Raw genomic sequence first — 22289 nt, 5'->3', positions numbered from 1 at the left:
TGTTGTGGCTGGTGCACTTCGTCTCTGGGACTGCAGCTGGCCCAACACCGGACGGCGAGCAGTCACTTGCCTGGTACGCATTCTGTCATGGTTCTAGTGTGCAACCACTGGGTAACTACTGGTGATTCATGCTCTTCTAGGGGAGTGGCTATGGAGAAAGTCAAGGCTTTGGCATGATTTGCCATCTGGTTCAATTGATCTGGCTCAATGCTTGCAATTGAGTCATACCGGTCGAGACACGTCCATAACTCGAATGACAGTGTAATTCACTGGAGGACGTCATGATTTATATCTGATATGAATGGACTATGTACGCTTGTGGTTAGTGATTGATACCTGGGTAGATGGCGGGGATGGCTGGAAGTAACATCTCATTGGGCTATATTAAACAAATAAGTTATGAAAGCAAATATCTAAGAGCCAATCAAGAAGTTGTATGTTGAAATATTCAGTATTATATTCATGAATATATGCACCCATTTATACAGTTATCAATTGGTGTCTCTTCCAAGTTACCCTACGCTATCAAGTGGCACAGAAATCCTTATCGTCTATCAACGTTAGACCTGACTCCCCGACTGCCCGAGTAGACGTAACCGGCGGATTTCATATTCCTCAGTAGAGCGTCCTAAAAAGGCAAATGTGAGTATAGAACGTGTTCACTGTTCAGCGCGGCTACATACTCCTATCTCTACCCATCTAACTCGTCTTTCACTTCGGATATTATGCTAACTAACCACGAGTCGCAGTGACATCCATAAAACATGCCGTTCTCGCATCATAGTCATTCGGGCCAATTCTGCCCTGGCCATGCCAAAAATTCTTTGGAAGATGTGATTCAAACTGCCATCAGCAAGAAGATGCAAGTCTTCTGTTTGACTGAACATATGCCCCGCCATAAAGAAGATTTCTACCCCGAGGAAGTGCGTAAGGAACACCCACTACAGAATCCCGAATTAACCAATCATCCAGGTCGAATCTGGCGACACAGAAGAAAGCCATGTAGAAAATGAAACCGCTTATTGGAAGGAAGCAGTCGCTCTCCGCGAGAAATACGCCTCCCAGATCAAAATCATCATCGGCTTCGAGATTGACTGGATCCGACCCGCCTCTAAAGATTTAATTGAACGCTCACTTTCACGGTTTCCCTTTGAATTCTTCATTGGCTCGGTTCACCACATGCACACCGTGCCCATCGACTATGACCGGCCTATGTACGAGGAGGCTCGAGAGAAAGCCGGCGGAACAGATGAGCGACTATTCGAGGACTACTTCGACGCACAGCTAGATATGTTGGTGCAGCTCAAACCACTCGTTGTGGGACATTTCGATTTGATTCGTCTGAAGAGCGATGACATGGAGCGCAGCTTTACTACTTGGCCTGGTGTCTGGAGTAAGATTCTACGGAACTTGGACTTTATTGCCTCGTATGGCGGTATGCTGGAGCTCAATTCGGCTGCACTGCGCAAGGGAATGACTGAACCATATCCTAAAGCGGAGATTTGCAAGGTAAGAACACAATATTTTGTTCTATATCTTACGACTAATTTGATGGTTTTAGGAATTTGTGGCGCGCAAGGGCCGCTTCTGTTTGTCTGACGACAGCCACGGCGTTGAACAGGTTGCTTTGAACTTCCGCCCTGTGCTTGATTTCTTGGATCGCGCTGGTATCTCAACCCTGCATTATCTACAACTGGAAGAGTCGGTGTCATCTCCTGTGCCCGATGCTCGGTTCCCTAAGACACAAATTGTGGAGATCTCAGTGGAGGACGTGAGAAAGTTGGCATTTTGGTCGTGATTTTTACAATATGTGCTGTATATTGATGGGGGTTTTGTACTACCATGCCCGGGTCAATGTCAGAGAACAGCTTCGGGGTTCTCGCGGGGATGTTTCCCCCGCCATTACCCCTCCGCGGGGCATTGAGGGAACAAATAGGATGATACCTTCCATAGCCTGGGCGAAAGGGCTCTTAGTGGTCTGATCTTGTTGTACATCATATCATAAAAGAGATTCTAACCACTCCAGGTTCCATGTGGCACTCATGAAACCCACGAATTCCCCCGTCTTATGCAGATCATATCCCTGTAGGTTGGTTGTAGTTTACGCCCTGGTATTACTTCCGAGCTATTTTCAGCTATTCCAGGCTGTTTCCAGCCGATTCCAAGCAAGCCAAGCAACCATTTCTGGAATTGATCCCAGTTTCAAAGGAGTTTTCGGAGTATTGTGCTCCTGAAACTTCAGAAGTTGCTATTGCCCAGATATATATACTGTAAATAAGAAAAACCAACCAATAATCAACCAATACATACCCAAACCAACAATGTCCAAAGAGGGAAGTTCATTACGTCGTGTCCCGCCCAGGCAAAAAAGTGGATAATCTGCCCCTCCCGAGCTTCCCCCCGTCTTCTTTTTTGTTTTCTTCTCTTCACATTTCTCATTCATCTACATATATCTATTACATCATGGGCGTTGAAAAGAAGACTCTGGTTCCGGGCAACGGTGTTGACTACCCTAAGAAGGGTGAGCACGTTGCCATCCACTACACCGGCTGCTTGTATGACGCCGCGAAGGCCGACAACCACTACATGGGCAACCTGTAAGCCAAATCACCATGTCACGCTGAGGCCACCCAAGCGCTAATATACCAACAGATTCGACACCTCCCACAAGCCCGGCCGTGGTCCCCTTGCCACCCCCATCGGCGTCGGTCGTCTCATCCGCGGTGCGTTTCAGTACATTATAACTGAGCCTTCTGTGAGATACACAGCTTCTTTCAGCTTACTAACTTGGTGAATAGGCTGGGATGAGGGTGTTCCCCAGATGTCCCTCGGCGAGAAGGCCATCCTGACCATCAGCCCGTGAGTTGCCGTTTTGAGCTTTTCTTTGCGCTTTTGCGCCGATCTACTGAATAATGTGCTAATCTTCGATTCTCGATAGTGACTACGGCTATGGCGACCGGTACGTACCAAACAACCAACCCCGATGCTGAATCAACAATCTATGATTTTCGCGATACTTCCAATCCCGCACAACTCCAACTTGCGCCTTACTTCTCCCTGTGAGATTTGTGCTGATATCAAATTATTTAGTGGCTTCCCCGGCCTCATCCCCGCCAACTCTAAGCTTGTCTTGTGAGTAACCCATCTATCCTTTTTGTTACTTCATGCTACGAAGCCACAAAGAACAACTAAACTAACTGTTCACAGCGAGGTCGAGCTCCTCAAGGTCGGCACCAAGAGCGTTTAAATCAACCGCTATTCCCGACTTTCTGGCCAGATATAAGATATGCAAATACCAAACGAGAAAAAAGAACCACTTGAATCATTATGCTCGTCTCGTATGGTCGACAGGCCATTTTGATAGCACAATCAAAGATTGCTCTATTCGCTGTCCATTGATTTGACTCGTTACCCAACGGAGAAAGTCAACTGGACTAGCACATGTCTGCCATCTGTTTCCTGTGTCCATGCACACACATTGTAGATGCTTTAGCCTAGCTTGCCTTCACGCCCACATCACCGCGCGATGCTATTGATATAATCAATCCCCTCGGCACGGTACGTGTCAGCCTCGATATAACTTTCATTCCGGGGTAAGCGGAGAACAAAGTTCGTGGCGCGGGACGAATACTTGGGCCATTTGGCAATATCAGACACTAGAAGGCAGTCAGCTTCCAGGCAATAGAATCTAGCCGCACGCATATGCTACTAACCACCGTGTCCATTGGGATCTAGGTCTGCCACAAATGATGTCCACATCCGCGCTGCCATCTGACCCAGTTCCAAGCGCGCAGGATCGGATCCCAGCGGTGTGATGGTTTGCACTGGATTTGCAAAGACAAAAGGGATCTTTAAACCAGATACAAGCGTCAGCTCATCGTGCAGACTAGAAACTTGCGTAGTATCCAAGACAAGGTGGATTACTACAGGATTACTACATACCTCTGCAAAATGCTGCACCCCAATCGTGGTTGAGCTATTCAACGCTGCCACATCCCATCTGTATGAGTATACATTGTCACGCCAGCTGGCCATCCGTTGTGCTAGCAAGCGCCGTGGCGCGACCATGGTCACATCCCCCGCCATGGACGCATAGCGCTTGTACATGAGTCCCAGCGAGGGCCAGGTGGTATTTCCCCAGCCATAGGGGCAGCCGATGGCGGGGATATTGGGGTAATAGGATAGTAGCTGGGTAGCTTGGGAACGGTCCAGAACCCAGCGCTTCGATGCTGTGGCACTCGCTTAGCACGTTACCATAATATGTGACGGTAAATATGATAGCAATATCACTTACAAGTCAATTGATTAATGCAGTCCTCATCGGTGTTTGTCCCTGTCGTCCCAAAACTGGTGCCCTCGTCGGTATTTGTCCCTATCAATATAGGTACCCGGGCCAATTTGCCTTGTCTGTAGCTGATTTGCGGATACTGGGCTATGAATGAGCCGTCGACGGTAGCAAACCATTCTAGACCCTCATTTGCAGTATTGTATAGGGTCGTGTAGGGTAGTTCACGGAGACATTGAAGAGTATTCGTTGAATTGGTGCATCTGGGGATAATACATCAGTGTCTGTGGATAAGACTTGTTTGACATTGACTTACCCGGCTCTCTCAACGATTCGGTTATACATTGGCTGGTGCCATTCTGTTCCGTTGTATGGGGGACCAACGGCATTTCCAGAATCCATGATTGCTAGTTGAGCTTAGTCTGGTGTTATATAAAATGGTAGGTGTGAACTATACCAGCTCTAAAAAGACCCTCGTTATCGCCGTTGTTGGTTACCAGATGAGCCCCGACACTGTATGCACCACTGTGTATTCGAGAATGAGCACTTGATATACCGAAAATATATTTCCACAGACTCACGCGGACTCGCCCCAGATAGTGATCTTGCTCGGATCACCACCGAACGCTTTGATATTTTTCTTCACCCAACGCATAGCTGTACGCTGGTCACGCAGTGCTAGATTGGTGTTTCCTTCGGCCTGAAGTGAAAGTTAATATCGAGAATCTGCCACATCCAAGTCTGTATATGGTAGTCTTACCCTTACTTCCTCCGAGTCAAGGAATCCGAATGCCGCCAGGCGGTAGTTGATAGAAACACCCAGGACTGGCTTGCCATTTAATGCGCTCTGTTCAACAATATAGCTCATATTATACCTGTGGACAGTGTGGCATAAGGTTAGCCACAACCATCGCGCACTCCCGAGTATGTCCTTAACCAACATACCTTGGATCCGCAGTAGCGCCCTGTGCCCACCCGCCACCGAAAATCCAGATCATAACTGGAAGCAATTCATCATTCTTGTCTGCATTGGGTCGTATTATGTTCAAGTTAAAGCAGTCTTCATTCAAAGTGATCAGGCCGTTGTTAACCATGTTGGTGGTATCAGAGCCATACGCAGGACAGTCATAGCCGTACTTCGTAGCATTGTAGTATACCGACTTGGAAGTAGTGCTGAGCCCTGATTGAGCTAGATTATAAGTCCCAGAATTACTATCCTCAGATGCATAGGCGCTCTTGAGCTCGACTGGTGTGAAGCGGATTGGCTCATCGGCATACTTGATGCCTAGGAAGAGGTCCTGGTTGAACTCTGGAAGAGAACGACCCACAAAGATTGTCTTTGGGCTTTCGTTGCTTGTTGATAGGGTTGCTGTTGGGGGATTTGCTGTAGTCCCTGTTATTTTGGATGAGAGGGGTTTGGCTATTGCCCCACATATTATAGAGAAGAACGAGGTGGAAAGGAGCATGGAAGTGCTTGTTATCGACCGCATCTTCGAAGTTTTAGAGCTCAAGCTGGGTGAGTCGAAAGGCAGGGGTTAATCCACTCTTATATAGTTCGTTTTCTACCAACTCTATAAAATTGACCCTCCAGGCCGTGGAGAATTCAACATCATCTTGTCCGGGAAATTGGAGTTTGATTGAAGTCACCCCACTATGGGCAATTTGTTTATCATTGGGGATGAGCTGTGATATTTGGTGCAAGGCGTGCTCATAGGTGGGAAAATAAAGGATAAACCTCGGGCCAAGTGAGGAGGGAAGGTAATTAATCTCTTTAGCGTCTGAACTATACTCTTATAGAAGTAGTCTGAAGGAAGATTTCTGCAATGCTACGGTAAAATAAAACTAAAAGAAGCTCGACGCATATCACTAAGCAAGTAGTCTATTTAGAATGAAAAAAGTGTTTCAGATATTGTACAACCAATATCCCAAGGAGATGAGATGATAAGGGACATGTCTCCATTCAGTCCAAAGCAACACCAATCCGTCACACAACAGCCTGACTAATTGAGAACATTGGCTGAATATTCAATTGGGTCAATGAGCTGGATGCAAATGGCAAGGGAAAGTCTAATATCCTGTTCTATCTAAACTTCTCATACACACGATGCTCCAATGCCAAATATTGATATAGCATGACATTTGAAAATGGCACCCCCCCAAAGTGGGAACAAAAAGTACCAAGCCGCTCAGGGAAAAGGAAAATGTGGAAGAAAAGAAATGCAAGTAACTTGAACTCCGAGGAATACACAAACGCGGAGACTCTTATTATGTACGCTTGGAAATTCAAACACGTTAATCGTCCTTAACTCGCTCGCCATATGCGGATGAACCGGAGCCCAATCCAAATCCAGTCGCACGAGACCTGCTCGCTGCCACCGCCGAAGGGCTATTGTATCGATTAGATGAGGATGAGGATGATGTGGTCTGCAACTCAGACCTCCGCGATGCACCCTTGAGCGGACTGGGGGAATTCCGGCCATCCACCATCCCATCATCAAGCTCAATTAGATCGTCCATCCGCCACATATTGCGACCCCTGCTGCTACCCTGCTGGGTGGATGGTCCCTGCTGCAGCTCATTGATGCCGGCCTTAGCGCGCGTTGCTACCTTTCGAACCCACCCTTCAAAAGCCCCGCCAATGTTCTCAAGGCCAGTCGATACATTGGATGGGACAGTGGATGTGGAGTCAAAAGAAGTTGCCCGGGAATTTTCTGGGGGTTGTGCCGGTGCGAGATTTGGCATGTGCTGTGCGAAGAATCGGGTGAACCCATCTAATGCAGGCCCTGGACCAGTCGAGGTGGGGTCAAGGGTTCCCACCCCAGTGGCAGACAGGTGGATACTACTGCGCTGGCGGCGATGTTGAGGACGAGTGGGGTGTGTGGGTCTGGGTTTGGGCTGGTCGCCATTCGGTCGAGTTCTTGGTAGTATACCAAAGGACGAAGGGGGAGGTGGTGACCCGGTAGGAGACGGAGGAGTGACTGTTTCTCGGTAAAGATCGGGAGGTTCTGCATCCGAATAAGATATAGATTTTCGACGTGTACGCGGAAAGAATCCCAATGCTCTCCGAGGAACACGGCCAATTTGCACTGGTCCGGGAAACCCATCCATGTGTACCCACGATTCATGCTTCCAAGCATGATTACCATCGGCCCCAGACGCGGTTACGGGCGTACCCTGTTCAGCTGAGGTATCATCGATAGAGGCAGCCGTGGGAGCTATCGAGCTGTCGCTGGGGTCTTCGTCATTGTCACTCAAAAGGTCAACAGGCGCTCTGGGAACAGGCCGGCCTTTCACAGAGCACGCATCGACTGGTAAGAGAACAGTGTTTCTGCTCTGAATGTTGTCATTGGGCCAGAAACCATTCGCCTTCCGAAACACTGCAGGGTGGCAGCCATATTTGATCGTCACGCCAGTGATGGTATCTGTGGGTTGCACTTTGTGGATATAGGCCAGAGCGTCTTCATCGTGCTCCGGCTCAAACGCTTGATATGAAATGTCGCCAGAGTCGCGTCTTTTGTGAGGGAGCGCACGGCTTGCGATCGGGTCACTATCAGCGAGGAGCAGCGCTTCTCTCTTTTTGGCCTGCACCAAAGCCTGTCGCTCCTCCTTTGTCCCGGTTCCGAACTGCGGAGCGGTCGGTACCGATGGACCCCAGGTCGACCTGGGGGCACTCTTGATATATACGTCAGACCGAGAGGGTTTCCTTCGCGTGTGTGTCTTTGGCACATTATTCGGAGTGGCTTTCCCGGCATCACTCCCGAGTACCGAAGATGCCAGGCTTTGAAGAGAGGACCACGAGGAGTCCAGAAAGTCCGCAGCACCTCCCGACGATGAGGCCTTTGATGACCCGCTCCAAGGGAACGATGTTGGCCCACTGCGAGTACCACGGTTGATCGATTCGGTCGCGCGTGGTAGGTGCTTTATTGGAAGTGGTGACGCTCCACGGGATGACAATGGCGAGGGAGTCGCTCCGCGGGACCGAGTCGTTCCACCCTCGGAGGGCGCAAGCGTCGTTGACAACCCCGAGGAAAAGGGCTGGGCATCGTCTTGGTAGGAGTAGTTCGTAACATTATTGCTGTCGTCTTCGTCGTCCATGAATGGAACTAAGCGGCGAGGACGCGATCGAACCGTAGAGGTTGAAGTTGTGCTTGCGCTGAGTGTGTTGGAGCTTGGGGAAGCATTGACAAAGCTATTTTGAGAACTCATTCCTGTGAATCCAGCAAATGGGTCTAAAGATGCAAAATAAAAGCCCCCTTAGAAGTGTGTACCGCCAAGGCACCAGTTGCCATCAGAGTTGATCTAGGAGAAACCCATTCGTCATCCAACCCCGGACTCGCATTCGTGGCCTTTTGACTAGGATCACGACGGGATACGTTCGATCATGTATTCAGGTATTCATCCAAAATATAAAGCAAAGAGTTCCAACAAAAAACAAACCCTTTGGAAAGTATGGAAAACAAGAGAGTGAGGTGAGGGAGGGTAGACGATAGGAGGCCAAGGAGGCGTGACGATAACGACCCGCACCTTTTGAACGTGGAGTAATTAAAGAGCAGGATAAATTGTTCACAAGAATTACAATAATTAGAATAATTAGAAGAATGAAGAGACAGGATTGGTTGTCCCTTTTTTTTATTCGTCTGTACAGATAGAGTATAGAGAGTCTAAGGAACTACTTAGGTAGAATGTAGCAAGTTCTGGTGACAGGTGACTTCGCCGCTCGGCAAAGTAGCGGTACATGACGTTACCCGGTGAAGGCCACCTATTCATGTGTACCCGGTACTTTGTCGGCCCCGAGAATATCTGCTTTCTCCACATATAAATTGTGATCAACTAGGAACAATATATAAGATCACAGTAAGATCACAGTACGATCACAATTAGAGAGCAAGATTTGTATTAGATTGTTGTATCCGAACCCACTGTACATATGACATCCGAAATTCTATCAACAAGCCGGCCATACTAGAACAAAAGATCCATAAATCAAAGACAAGATAGCCATTCACTAATCCAGAGTCTGGCGTTTCCAGTAGATTACGCCAAGTCTTCGCGCTGCGGGACAAGGGGAGAATAAATATCAACAAGGTGGCCGAAAGTACCTCACATTCACTCTGGCGGCTCAGCCATCACAGAGTGTCGAGTCTCAGCTTCTGATGTGGCTTCAGATGCAGTACTCCAGTCTCCGTCTTCCTTCTCGGAGACTTTGTCGGTTGGCGTGGATGATGAAGGAGGCTGAGGGATGACCTTGATACCACCGGCGCGAGAGAAGAAATCTTCCGTGCGAAGACCACGAACTTCTTGGGGATCCATCGCATCCATTTGCATTCCGCTAGCCTTTTTCGCTCGAATAAGCTCTCGCACAGGAACCATCGCCGCATCTCGGCATGCTTCCTTGATATCGCTACCAGACATACCAGCCATAGTCTTGACCAGATAGTGTAAATCGAAATTATCGCGATCAACTTTCGTGTCTTTGAGAATCAGGCTGAGAATGCGAAGGCGCTGGGCAATCGGAGGAAGGGTTACGGGGAACTTCTTGGGCATTCTTCGAAGAATGGCCTCGTCAATGTCTTGCATGCGGTTGGTTGCTCCTAGGACAACAATCCGCTGGGGCTCTCCCGTCGAATTTGCCGATGTAAGACCATCCCAATGGGTCATAAACTCGGCCTTCACCATACCACTTGCCTCATGCTCACCACTTCGCCGGGTTCCAAGAACAGCATCAATTTCATCAATGAAGACGATCGCAGGTTGTAATTTGCGCGCAAGTGAGAACACTGCATTGACCAATTTATTGGAGTCGCCGTACCACTTCTCTGTCAATGTTGAGATGTGCAAGTTGATGAAGCATGCTCCACTCTCTGAGGCCAGAGCTTTGGCAAGCATGGTCTTTCCACAGCCAGGCGGACCATATAAGAGGACCCCGGAAGGCGCGGTCAACAAAGACGACGTGGAAGCGTAGAGATGAGGCATCGTCAGTGGGTAAATGACTGATTCCTTCAATTCCTCGATGATTTCATCAAGTCCGCCGATATCTTCAAATGACACTGGGATATCTTCTGGCGCAACAACATCCATCGCAATCGCTTGTTCATATTGGTTCAAGGTGAGCTCTCTCTTTCGTTGCCCTTTCTCCCGTTTGCCACCTTTCCGCGGTGTGTCATCATCGGATTCATTCCCACCTTCCAATCGGCGTATGATGGCGGCAGACTTCTGTCGTTGTTCCTCCTTCTTCTGGCTCTCTGGGTCGAAATCAAGGCGTGATAGAAGGTAGCGAATAAGGAAATATGCGGACGCAGACTATAATAGTGTTAGAAGCATTCAGTCCTATCTGAAATAGGAACGGTCTCACAGTGCCTGCAACCATCAGCATTTCTTGGAAGAACTGCTGCCATCTTCGGCCACCGGCTGAAGCCATGGCGATAAGGAAATAATTAGATAGAGCGCGATGATGGCGCAAATAAGGACCTCTAAGTAAAAGAAGAAGAAAAAAAATTCAAGACGAACAAAAGTTAATTCCAGTTCATCAGGATCAAGACAAGACAACCGAGTCGCCGAAGATCATTTGGGCAGCTTGTGGCGCGGGACTCGGGGGGGATGCCAGTCACATGTCGTAAGGCGGAGAAGGCGGTGTTCGGGGTGCCCAGGTGTTGTTGTCGGTGCGCGTCCCGCGAGTATGCAATTGTCATCAAACAATTATATTTAGATACACCTGCACAATGCCCAAACGGAAAGCTCCTCCCAAACTTTCTGGTCTATTGGGCTCAGATGATGAAGACATCATGCAAGTTGAAGCGACCGAAACACAAGAAACTCACGAGCCTCCCGCCAAAAGACGGAGAGGCAGACCGCGTACCTCAAACGAGAATGTGACCGAGACCAAACCTGCCAAACCTGCTACTCGAACAAGAAAGCAGCAAGCAGCTGTAGCTACAGCTGACGCTGAACCCCCTACAAACAAAAAGACCACCCGCCGAGGACGACCCACAGGAAACAGCCGCACAGCGCAAGACGCTGAAACATCTGCACAGGCAACCGAGACGGAGGCTATGGTATCAGAGCAGGAGGATACAGACAACCAGGAGAATGAAGACCCGCGTGTCTCAAGGAACACAAAGAAGCTGCCGCCCAAGGCCGCGAAAGCTGCCGCAGCGCGCAGTCGAGGACGACCTCGTGGAGTCAGCACACAACTCCACACAGATGGTGAATTTCAGTTTACCCCAAGTGGTTCTCGGCACGTTAGTTTCCAGGCTCCCCACACAGAACAAGTCGAGACGAGCCCTCTTGCTCGTGCCGCGAGCCTGGGAGGAAAGGAACCTGAAGTTGAAGATTCTCAACAGAACGAGCAACCTGCAGCAGAGCTTGTAGATGAGACTATCATTCACGAGGAACCGGCCTATAATCGCAAATCGATGTCCCCCGTGAAGAACGCTCGCTCTCGGCTATCCATATTACGCAACTCGCAAGATCCCTCTCCTCGTAAACGCAAGCTTGGGGGCACCGACTCCGAGCAGGGGGGAGATCCAGAGTTGAGACGCAGGCTGGGTGAACTGACCAAGAAGCATGATGCTTTGGAGAGTAAATATCGCAATCTACGGGAAATCGGGATTGTCGAAGCCAACACCAACATGGAGAAACTGCGAAAGCAAAGTGAGACTGTTACTAAAGGTATGCTCTTCTGTTGTATTATAGCCGGTAGGGTATATGAATTGATACTTTCTCAGCATCGAATGAATTGATCGCTTCGCTCAAGGCCGAAATTGATACTCAGCGAAAGCTAGGACTGCAAACCCGTGGACTCCAGAAGCAACTCAAAGACCGTGACGATGAATTGGCTCGACTCAAATCTAGCGCCGATGAGGCCCAAGAACAACTTGCATCTGCCCAGTCTGAAGTCAAAGCCTTACAGACCAAGCTTGCTGCGGCGCGGAACACAGCTGCCAGTCTCGAGGGGGCAGCAAAGGTCCCTGGCAGTGCCATCAAGGGCGGCGCCGCCAACCGGGCTAACGCAGCTGCAACTGCCGAGGCGGCACAGGCTTCCCAGCTCGCCCAATTAAAAGAAGATTTATACAGCGATTTAACAGGACTGATCGTTCGTGATGTCAAGAACAGAGAGTCAGATTATCTATACGATTGTATCCAGACTGGAATCAACGGAAGTAAGTCGTTCAATTTCCAAGTACTTGAGGGCACTTTTTTAACCTCCTTGCAGCCCTTCACTTCCATCTTGTTGTGCCAAAGGCCTCGGGTGATTACGACAAAACTGAGTTCCAATACCTGCCTCACTTGGACCCTAATCGCGATCGCGATCTGGTCAACTTACTGCCAGACTTTTTGACCGTAGACATCACCTTCGTCCGCGGACAAGCAGCTAAGTTTTATACGCGAGTCATTGATGCCCTCACAAAGCGGCGGTCTCTTCCGGCGCAATAGCGATGCTGTTGCTAAATGTCAGCCTTCGGTGTTTTTTATTTTATTTTTATGAGTCTGTTCATTTTCATGGAGTTTGTTTGGGACTAGGGATGCCGTATTGTTTCAATCATCAATAACATCAGTGTTAATAACTCCAACTTCCAAGATTGTTAATTAATGCCTTGTGTTCTTGTATGCCTACATTGTACGTAGGAAACGTCAGCTAGTGGGCCCTTAGTGAAACATGCTTCGCAAGGTCCTCTAACAAATTGCAAGGCGCTTCGATTACTCGCCTCGCTGCTACTTATATTCTCGAGAGTATCATTTCATAGGCCACTAGATTAACACTCGGGTTTGAATTGAGCTGTTCACCGGCGAGATACTACTTGATATGCCCTTTATCAAACCCCCACACCTACTATATACGCGTTACATATCTTTCTACACCACTATATTCGATAGCTTCATGCCAATATACATTTTTCCAGCTTGACAAATACCGCACAAAGCTTCGATTGGGAATTAAATGCCAATTGGAAAATATCACCCGTGGACTATTTTGAATGTAAAGTAAACATAAGGAGGCCTGTGATTGGCTCTCACCGCCAAGTTCCCCAATGCGTCCCAAAAGTTGACGGGTTGACGTGTTGTGTCTTTGACCTTCATGTCTCCTTTTTTTTAATTTCCCTACTTCTTCTTGTGGCAGTGGACCACTTCCATTCTTTTAACACTTGAGTATCTACGAGACATAGATCATGGCGCGTCTCGGCCGTGTTGGGTTTCTTGCCCTCGCAGTGGTCTTCCACTTGATCTATACATACTCAATCTTTGATATCTACTTCGTCAGTCCAATTGTTAGTGGAATGCGATCATATGGTGTCGAGCGACCATCCGAAGCACCCGCACCTGCGAAACGTCTCGTCCTCTTTGTCGCCGACGGCCTGCGGGCCGACAAGGCCTTCCAGGCTTTCCCTGACCCATCCCCCGACGCCGATCCGAAAAACAACGAATTGATTCGCCTGTCCCCCTTTATCCGCTCGAAAGTCCTCTCCCACGGAACATTCGGTGTCTCGCACACCCGCGTCCCCACCGAATCACGACCAGGCCATGTTGCGCTTATCGCAGGTCTCTATGAGGATGTGTCCTCAGTCACCACGGGGTGGAAGATGAACCCGGTGAACTTTGACAGTGTGTTCAACCAGAGTCGACACACTTGGAGTTGGGGCAGCCCAGATATCCTGCCAATGTTCAAGGAGGGCGCCGTGCCGGGCAGGGTCGATGCGGAGATGTATAGCGAAGAAGCGGAAGACTTCACTGTGGATGCGACGCATCTGGATACTTGGGTCTTTTCCAAGGTCCATGAACTCTTCGAATCGGCAAAGACCGACCCGGAATTGGACCGAAAACTGCGGGACGACAAATTGGTGTTCTTCCTCCACCTGCTTGGACTGGATACCACTGGCCACTCTTTCCGGCCCTACTCGAACGAATACCTACACAACATCAAGGTGGTGGATGAAGGAGTCCAGGCCGTTGCAAAGTTAGTAGAAGATTTCTACGGAGATGATAAAACGGCGTTCGTGTTCACCGCAGACCATGGCATGAGTGACACAGGGAGCCATGGTGACGGTCACCCGGATAACACACGGACACCGTTGGTCGTCTGGGGATCTGGCGTCGCGAAGCCCCAGCTCTCCGCTACCGGAATTGCCGCAGGTCACGAAGATGGTTTCTCGGCGGATTGGGGATTCGACCAGGTCCGTCGACACGATGTAGCACAGGCCGATGTTGCCGCGCTCATGGCCTATCTGGTCGGACTTGACTTCCCTGTCAACTCCGTTGGTCAATTGCCGCTGGACTATCTGGATGCGAGCCCCAAGGAAAAGGCGCTGGCCGCTCTCGCCAACACACAGGCGGTTCTGGAGATGTACCACGTCAAAGAAGATCAAAAGAGAGACGCGGTGATCCGGTATGTGCCTTATGAGCCTCTATCGGGCTACCATGAGAATTCGATTGAAGGAAGACTGGCAAGGATTGAGGCACTCATCTCCAATGATGATTACGAGGAGGCTATTGTGGTCTCTGTCGAGCTTCTTCGTGTTGCTCTGGAGGGTCTGCGCTACCTACAAACCTATGACTGGCTATTCTTGCGGACCATTGTCTCTATTGGATACCTGGGTTGGATTGCGTATGCGCTGACCACGGTTATTGATCTGCACGTCTTGCATGGGACATCAGACTCCCACCGGACGACGGCGAGTATCTCATTCTTCTCGTCGATTCTGGTCGCCTTGTTCTCGGTGTTCCTCTACCAGGGCTCATCCTGGCGCTACTACTTCTATGCATTCTTCCCGGTTTATTTCTGGGAAGAGGTTTTCGCACGCCGTAAGGCTCTGATTGCCGGGCGTCAGATTGTACTAGGCCACGTGCGCTCTTTCACTGGATACCTCAAGTTTGGACTCCAGCTACTGGCATTCCTCGGTGTGATGGAGGCGATGGTACAATCGTATTTCCATCGCGAAATCTTCACCGTCTGCTTTGCCTTGGGTGCGTTATGGCCTGTTATCCATGGCTTTACCTTTATTCGCAGCCATGTGTTATTGTCTGCGACTTGGGCTCTTGGTTGTGGTTTGATGAGTTCGTTCACTCTTCTCCCAGTAATCAAGGTTGAAAACCTTGATACAATGTAAGTTTCCTTTCTACGACAACTATCTTCATGTGGTTAATTTGTATGCAGCACATATGGCGGTTTGCTCATGTTCTTCACTGGCATCTTGTATTTGCTGTTTGAGGATGCTATCATCGGATATCGTGACCCAGAATCCAAAGAACCAAATGCTATCGGTCGTGTCGGCTCGCGGATCATCATGGGAATTCAGCTTGGCATGGTTCTGCTTGCTGTCATTGTCACTAGATCATCCGTTCTCTCTCTCCAGGCCCGCCAAGGCCTGCCTTTTGGAAATATTGTAGTCGGATGGGTTGTGCTAGGTATGTTCACACAGCTGTGTGCCCTAGGACCACGAAATGCATGTTCACCGAGAAATGCTAACCAAATTCCAGTGGCTTCCCTGACGCTTCCATTCTTCCATCGTCTGTATCCGAATAGCCACTATCTGCACCGGCTCATGATCATCTTCTTAACCTTCTCGCCAACATTTATCATTCTCACAATCTCGTGGGAAGGCCTGTTCTACTTTGTATTCTGCATGACCATTGTGACATGGGTTCGCCTGGAACATGCCATTTACGTCCATACGGCAGGTACCTTGGAGAAACCCAAGAATCCTGGGGTGACGACCGTCGACGGTGAAACTTTCTACTACCGCGCCCTTACTCTCTCTGATGTCCGCGTGGCACTGTTCTTCTTTTTCCTCCTACAATCGGCTTTCTTCAGCACTGGAAATGTGGCTTCGATTTCGACCTTTTCCCTTGACAGCGTTCGCCGCCTTATCCCCGTATTCGACCCCTTCGCCCAAGGCGCGCTCTTGATTCTTCAAATCCTTATCCCCTTCGCGATTATCAGTGCCAACCTAGGTATTCTTAACCGCCGCCTGGAGGTACCCCCCAGCGCACTCTTCATGGTTGTTATGGCAATCTCAGACATCATGACCCTCAACTTCTTCTTCATGGTGCGCGATGAGGGCTCGTGGCTCGACATTGGCATGACCATCAGCCATTTCTGTATTGCAAGCGCCCTCTGCACCTTCGTGGCCGGTCTCGAGTTCCTCAGCGAGCAATTTGTCAGCGGTGTGGACTTTGCTCCCACTGTGACAGCCGTTGGGGCTGCCGTGGTCCAAACCCTCGAAGAAGTTACAGAGTGTGGCCACGAGGACCGCAAGGAGTCTAAGAAATCCCAGTCCAATGGGACCAAACAGTCCAAATCCAAGTCCAAGGGTAAGGGCAAGGGCAAATCAGGAAAGAACGGGTGGTCATAGTTGGGATATGAAACTAGTATAATGCACACAGGGATCCCTGCCCATGACCTCACTTGCATAGGGGCTATATTCATATTTAATTAATCTTTTCCATGTATTTTTTTTAAAATGATCCAGCTGACTATAAATGGCATTAATTTTGAGACCTCTTTTAGATTTGATTTATATTACTATTTCACTTTCCAGCATAAACCGTCCCACGGACTTTTATTTACTCCCGATCCGCAATCCTACAAATGTGTGATACCAAGGCACAACGGTTTGACCCGGGATCTCCGGCGAACGGGCCTAATAAAAGAAAAGAAGAAAAAGAAAAGAAAAAAAAAACCACCTAGTGCCTGAGAATATGTTCTTTAGGTCCTTTAGCAACGAGTCAGAAGGAGGCGCACATGTTCAACGGAAATAGACCCAGGGGGCACTCTCATTGGTCGAAGCTCAAAAGTTACCGAGGCATCACAAGCTGGCGCTCATTCCAGGTTTTCCCCAAACTCCATCACTGAAGGATCTATATCGATGATATGGAGTAGCTCATTGAGATTTCCCCCCAACTTTTCCCCTGATAATTTTCGTCCCCGTGTTTTATGTTCTCCCCCGCAATTCTACCGTTTGTCTTTGATGTTGAGTTTGAGGGTATCAGTTATGATCTACAGCTATACACACGGAGTGAGTACGGAGTACCTTTTAACTTAATATGTCTGAAACAGTTTGAGCACTAGCACATGTCATGAAAAAAAAAATAAACCTCCCAAGTTTACTAGTTTACTAGTTTGCCCTAGAAAAAAAACCCTATACACGTATACATTAAGCAGTGGCCAGTGGGCAGTAGCAGGTCACACAGCATATACATCCGCACATCCCGCTAATATGGCCCGTGACCGAGTATTGTCGAGTTCAGTCCCGAGAGAAATCCTCGATATGAAAGTATACGCCAATTCCCTCCACACCTCCGCATCCTCCGCATCCTCCCGCGTGGCGGTAGGCTCTGGCCGTGGTCTTTTTTTTTTTATTGAAGGCGTGAAGCTAATGCAGGATCTAGGGACCTTTCACGTCATGACCAAATGGCCAACTACCCAAAAAAACCAATCTGTTAGTCGGGACGATCCCCCGAGCCCGAACGAGGCTGAAGGCAAATGGTATTTCCACGCAGTGGGCCGGTTTAGTGTCTGGGGTCTGAAAGGATTGGCAATGGGGGATTGGGGATTGGCACTTCAACAGTTAGATTGTACTCCGTACATGATGTACTAATAATTTGTACTTTGTAGATTATTGTAGATTATTATATTCCGGGCTTGCCGATACATAGAATATATAGTTGTTCCTAATGTCCCATAAAGAAGCATTCCACCAAATGCTACCTCCATCGGTCTTCCACCCCCATCCGTCGATCTCTCCATGTTTTTTTGTGGTCCCCGTTCTAACAGGTTCCAACTGTGCATATTTGGTGGCTTTTTTTTCATTATTATTATGATTCCGTGCTCCGTACACCGAGTTAGCGCTTAGTCAATGAGGGTTCGGTGTGAACCCCTGCGCCATATGGTCACTGGGTTCTTAGGGTTACTTTGCCCCTTTTCGTTCTTTTTTTTTCTCATTTGCAGACGTAGAGAGCAGGGAATAGAAGGGAATAATATAGAGAATATCTGATATCGTTATATATCATATACCATATTAATATCACTATATATCATAATATTATAAAAATCAACTATACATATACCCCAAGGTAACGTACCTAAATAAATGCTGACCAAATAGAAAACTCCACCAGGAACTTGATATTGCCACAACTTCACCCCAACTTTTGATATTCCCTCTTTCCTCCCCCCTCCCCCGTACTTTTTCTTATTTGATTGTTCTGTTTCCTTGATCGCGTGGCGTATTTTGCTGTGTTCAAGATCCTTCTTATCCTCTTTATACCCCGTACCCTGTACTCCGTACTCCCGCCTGACACGCCTTATATCATATCGCTTTCCCCTTCCCCTCCGAGCGCATCCTCCCAATTCTCCGATTTGACCAAGTCTGCATTCCTGGATGGAGAGACTGCGTGGCAATGAGTACCACTGAATTCCAGACCGAGCAGCTATCGGACAACCACACCAGCCCGGCTCCGAGCAACGCGGGCTCGACGGGGACTTCGGGCATTACGGTGCGCAATGGTCCACAAGGCCAACCGCTGAGTTTCAGAAGGTAAGCCGGTTCTTTCTGGTAGCTGTTTAGTTTTCTTTTTTGGGGGTGGATATTGGCGACCCGGTGTTCTGGTGTGATAAACCGATTGTCGCGGGGGAGTGTGCGGGCGCAAAGCATGAGGAACAGGGTTTTTTCCCGGCATTTCACTCCCCTGGTACCTGAAGGGAAACTCTACCAGTTAAGCATTTTTGTGCGCTTGCTAATTCGTTTTATCTAATCCTAGACAACGTGCATCACGCGCGTGCGAGGTACGTCTGGATTTTTAGGGAGACGCGACTCTGCCGAGGTTCTCAACGCACCTCGGCTCAGTTCCTTATCGCGATACATTCTCTCTCTCTCCCCCTTCTTGGATTTGGAACAATGTGGCTGATATTTCTTTTTTTTTTGATTCAATTAGACATGTCATGCTCGCAAGGTGAGTTTGCTCTCGGTCTTGTCTCTCTTTTTTTTTATGTTCCACACTCTAACCGTTCCCGTCGCCTCAGGTTCGATGTGATGCAGCTAGTCTCGGGGTGCCCTGCACCAATTGTGTCGCTTTCTCTATCGAGTGCAAGATCCCATCTCCGAAACGAAAGAAGAACAATCAGAACAAGAGCAAGGAAGATACTCAGTATGACGACAGTCCACCGCAAACTGCCTCGGTCGTCGACCCTACAGCTTCTCACTTCCGACCCATGAGCACTGAGGAGCCAGCCGATTCAGTATCTGGCTCTGTCTCTGCATCCAGGGAAAAGGAGAAAAGCTCGGACTCGGACGAAAAGAACAATACCTTTGGATATCGGAACAACATGATGGGCGTCGACGGCATGCCCAATACGGCCCTTTCCGAGGCCGAGGCCGCCCAACAAGCTTCAGCCAATAACGCCTATGCCCAATTCATGAAGCCGAAGTTTGCCCGTGCTCCGATAAAAGAAGCTGGCCGAGTAGCGTACTTGGGCGAATCGTCAAATCTGTCTCTTCTGGTTCAAGATCGTCATGGAACAGCAGATGTCGTGCACTACCCACTCCCACCGAATGTCAGAGGATCCCGTGCCCGGTTGACGGACTTGGACAACTTGGAAATTGATATCTTGCACCAGCGGGGTGCATTCCTGCTTCCGCCCAAACCGCTGTGTGATGAGTTGGTTGACGCCTACTTCAAATGGGTGGCCCCCGTTGTGCCGATTATCAATAAGAGTCGCTTCATGCGTCACTACCGTGACCCCAAGAACCCGCCGTCGTTGCTACTGCTGCAGGCGATTCTGCTGGCAGGATCGAGAGTCTGCACTAACCAGCAGCTTATGGATGCGAATGGCTCGACCACCCCTGCGGCTATGACCTTTTATAAGCGTGCCAAGGCACTATATGATGCTAATTACGAGGATGACCGTGTTACTATCGTGCAGGCATTAGTGCTCTTGGGTTGGTACTGGGAGGGACCAGAAGGTGAGTTTGCAATCTATACTAGTCTGTCTTAATGGCTTTTCTGACTAGTTGCAGACGTCACTAAGAACGTCTTCTACTGGACACGGGTCGCTATGGTGGTAGCTCAGGGCTCTGGAATGCATCGCAGTGTTGAAATGTCCCAGCTTAACAAACCAGACAAAAGACTCTGGAAGAGAATCTGGTGGACCCTGTTCACCCGAGACCGATCTGTCGCTGTGGCACTGGGACGACCTATTGGAATCAATACAGATGACTCGGATGTTGAGATGGTGACGGAGGACGATTTCATTGAGGATGAGCTAGACATGGTCGCCGAATACCCAGCAGACCCTGTTCATGTCCAGTTCTTCCTGCAGTACGTCAAGCTGTGCGAGATCATGGGCTTGGTTCTGTCGCAGCAGTACTCTGTGGCTTCTAAGTCACGGCGTATGAATGCAATGGATCTCACCCACTCGGATATGGCGCTCGCCGATTGGCTGCAGAACTGCCCCAAAGAAGTATGCTGGCAACGCTCACGGCATCATTTCTGGGCGGCTCTCTTGCACTCTAATTACTACACTACGCTCTGTCTCCTTCACAGGGCTCATATGCCGCCTGCCTCATCCGCACCCAATAACTACAGGGTCGAAGAAATGGCTTATCCATCGCGAACAATTGCCTTCCAAGCTGCAGGCATGATTACCTCTATTGTTGAGAACCTACAAGCACATGGGGAGATCCGCTACACGCCTGCATTTATTGTCTACAGTCTATTCTCAGCCTTGATTATGCACGTTTACCAAATGCGCTCCTCGGTTCCCTCGATCGTGGCCACCTGTCAGGAAAGAATCAACGTCTGCATGCTAGCCCTCAAGGACGTATCAAAGGTTTGGCTGGTGGCGAAGATGGTAAACACCTTGTTTGAGTCTATTCTCGGAAATAAGGTATTGGAAGAACGACTGCAGAAAGCTGCAGGCCGGAGACATCAGCGCACGCGGCACGGGGAGTCATCTTCCTCCAAGAGGCACGACCCGCCGAAACGCAAATTCGACGATATGGATCTCGGCATGCCAAATGGTGGCGGGCCTACACCCCCTGTGTCATACGAGCGCTCTCGGCCCCAGACACCCGCTGTCACGCCCTCCCGGGAACTGCACCAGCCCCCTCCCGGCGGCCAACAATCACCAAACACCCACCGCGGTCCTCATGATCCAATGACCGGCACGGGTAATTCCCGAGCCAACACCAGGCCAACAACCCCGTTCAATGGCCAATTCTCCCTACCCGCCACACCCCCCGACTTCTTCTTAGTAACCCGCACCTCGCCCAACCTCTCCCCCTCCCTCTGGGAGAACTTCCAACCCGACCAACTCTTCCCAGACGGCACTGCCTTCTTCCCGGAGCTGACATCGCCACCCCAGCCCGCTACAGTCGACCCATCCCTCCAGATCCCATCACAAATGCCCCAGGGCATGGCCCCGCGCCCTAGTCCCATGATGAACAGCCAGCCGCAGCCCGTTTCTGGCCGTAGCATGTCTATCTCACATGGTAGCCCGCCGATAATGTCTGGACTGCCGGGCGCGATGGGAATGCATCCCAACCCACCGCAGCAGATGTTCGGCATGGAAGGCCAGCATCAGCAAGCTTGGCCGCCCATGCATGGTCTCGATGGCACTATGAGTGGAGCCGCGATGGACGCTGCTAGCCAGGACAATGATACCTGGAGTAGTAGTTCCCGTAGCGGGCCGACTGCGCCAACGACGCTGAATGTCGAGGACTGGTACGTCTCCCGAGAACTTGTGATTCTTTAATCTTTTTTTTTTTTTTTTTTGGACATTCTCTTGCTAACATTGAACAGGTTCCAATTCTTCGGCATCAACGGTGGTTTCGGAGATCTGGCAGCATGAACAATCATGATCTGGAATATGTTGCGCTTCATGTTTATGTTGTTACGTACACTTTCCCTGTCGAGAGTGTACTCGAGGTTTCCTTTGCAGACTCTAATATAATTGCTCTGCTGGTATATGCCGTCATCTTTTGGAGCTTTGCTTTCTTTTTCTGGTGTCAAA

The 22289-nt window shown here is 49.4% G+C and overlaps 8 protein-coding genes across 8 annotated transcripts; 5 read left to right on the top strand and 3 right to left on the bottom strand.

Moving 5' to 3' along the window:
- Window positions 1–764: 764 nt before the first annotated feature.
- N7487_006383 (histidinol-phosphatase) lies at window positions 765–1798 on the top strand (the record flags this gene model as incomplete). The annotated part of the gene is made up of 3 exons (XM_056874130.1): window positions 765–923; window positions 973–1509; window positions 1562–1798. 3 exons carry the CDS (start codon window positions 765–767, stop codon window positions 1796–1798), a joined length of 933 nt encoding a protein of 310 aa, XP_056731850.1.
- A 643-nt stretch (window positions 1799–2441) lies between these two features.
- N7487_006382 (FKBP-type peptidyl-prolyl cis-trans isomerase) lies at window positions 2442–3333 on the top strand. Its single transcript, XM_056874129.1, has 6 exons — window positions 2442–2597; window positions 2653–2723; window positions 2799–2859; window positions 2939–2959; window positions 3091–3132; window positions 3208–3333. Exons 1-6 carry the CDS (start codon window positions 2464–2466, stop codon window positions 3245–3247), a joined length of 369 nt encoding a protein of 122 aa, XP_056731849.1. The 5' UTR covers window positions 2442–2463; the 3' UTR covers window positions 3248–3333.
- Window positions 3334–3516: 183 nt separating this feature from the next.
- N7487_006381 (putative triacylglycerol lipase (LipA)) lies at window positions 3517–5775 on the bottom strand (the record flags this gene model as incomplete). Its single annotated transcript, XM_056874128.1, has 9 exons — window positions 3517–3656; window positions 3714–3849; window positions 3943–4229; window positions 4295–4548; window positions 4602–4692; window positions 4743–4810; window positions 4867–4985; window positions 5046–5160; window positions 5231–5775. 9 exons carry the CDS (start codon window positions 5773–5775, stop codon window positions 3517–3519), a joined length of 1755 nt encoding a protein of 584 aa, XP_056731848.1.
- An 802-nt stretch (window positions 5776–6577) lies between these two features.
- On the bottom strand, window positions 6578–8491 carry N7487_006380 (putative LysM domain protein; the record flags this gene model as incomplete). Its single annotated transcript, XM_056874127.1, has 1 exon — window positions 6578–8491. One exon carries the CDS (start codon window positions 8489–8491, stop codon window positions 6578–6580), a length of 1914 nt encoding a protein of 637 aa, XP_056731847.1.
- A 900-nt stretch (window positions 8492–9391) lies between these two features.
- Window positions 9392–10769, bottom strand: N7487_006379 (protein-degrading AAA family ATPase MSP1; the record flags this gene model as incomplete). Its single annotated transcript, XM_056874126.1, has 2 exons — window positions 10638–10769; window positions 9392–10585 (listed from the first exon to the last, which is right to left on the bottom strand). Exons 1-2 carry the CDS (start codon window positions 10701–10703, stop codon window positions 9392–9394), a joined length of 1260 nt encoding a protein of 419 aa, XP_056731846.1. The 5' UTR covers window positions 10704–10769.
- A 235-nt stretch (window positions 10770–11004) lies between these two features.
- Window positions 11005–12718, top strand: N7487_006378 (putative chromosome segregation protein (Pcs1); the record flags this gene model as incomplete). The annotated part of the gene is made up of 3 exons (XM_056874125.1): window positions 11005–11953; window positions 12010–12444; window positions 12498–12718. The coding sequence occupies 3 exons, from the start codon at window positions 11005–11007 to the stop codon at window positions 12716–12718; spliced, it is 1605 nt and encodes a 534-aa protein (XP_056731845.1).
- A 734-nt stretch (window positions 12719–13452) lies between these two features.
- On the top strand, window positions 13453–16632 carry N7487_006377 (mannose-ethanolamine phosphotransferase MCD4; the record flags this gene model as incomplete). Its single annotated transcript, XM_056874124.1, has 3 exons — window positions 13453–15383; window positions 15435–15685; window positions 15758–16632. The coding sequence occupies 3 exons, from the start codon at window positions 13453–13455 to the stop codon at window positions 16630–16632; spliced, it is 3057 nt and encodes a 1018-aa protein (XP_056731844.1).
- Window positions 16633–18655: 2023 nt separating this feature from the next.
- Window positions 18656–22127, top strand: farA (CeGAL family transcription factor; the record flags this gene model as incomplete). The annotated part of the gene is made up of 6 exons (XM_056874123.1): window positions 18656–18816; window positions 19040–19064; window positions 19214–19231; window positions 19302–20241; window positions 20296–22000; window positions 22079–22127. The coding sequence occupies exons 1-6, from the start codon at window positions 18680–18682 to the stop codon at window positions 22125–22127; spliced, it is 2874 nt and encodes a 957-aa protein (XP_056731843.1). The 5' UTR covers window positions 18656–18679.
- Between the last annotated feature and the right edge of the window lie 162 nt (window positions 22128–22289).

Source organism: Penicillium crustosum (assembly GCF_028827405.1).
Source record: "Penicillium crustosum strain IBT 35664 chromosome Unknown utg000002l_segment0_segment0, whole genome shotgun sequence".
Lineage (NCBI taxonomy): Eukaryota > Fungi > Ascomycota > Eurotiomycetes > Eurotiales > Aspergillaceae > Penicillium > Penicillium crustosum.
The sequence above is the reverse complement of the archived record's forward strand: the minus strand, read 5'-3'. Positions and strand labels throughout refer to the sequence as shown.

Bases quoted from the DNA above. Each gene is read 5' to 3' on its own strand.
- N7487_006382 (XM_056874129.1), top strand. From the start codon at position 2,464: ATGGGCGTTGAAAAGAAGACTCTGGTTCCGGGCAACGGTGTTGACTAC. The intron at 2,724-2,798 runs GTGCGTTTCAGT...CTTGGTGAATAG, and splicing joins CGTCGGTCGTCTCATCCGCG to GCTGGGATGAGGGTGTTCCC. The intron at 3,133-3,207 runs GTGAGTAACCCA...AACTGTTCACAG, and splicing joins GCCAACTCTAAGCTTGTCTT to CGAGGTCGAGCTCCTCAAGG.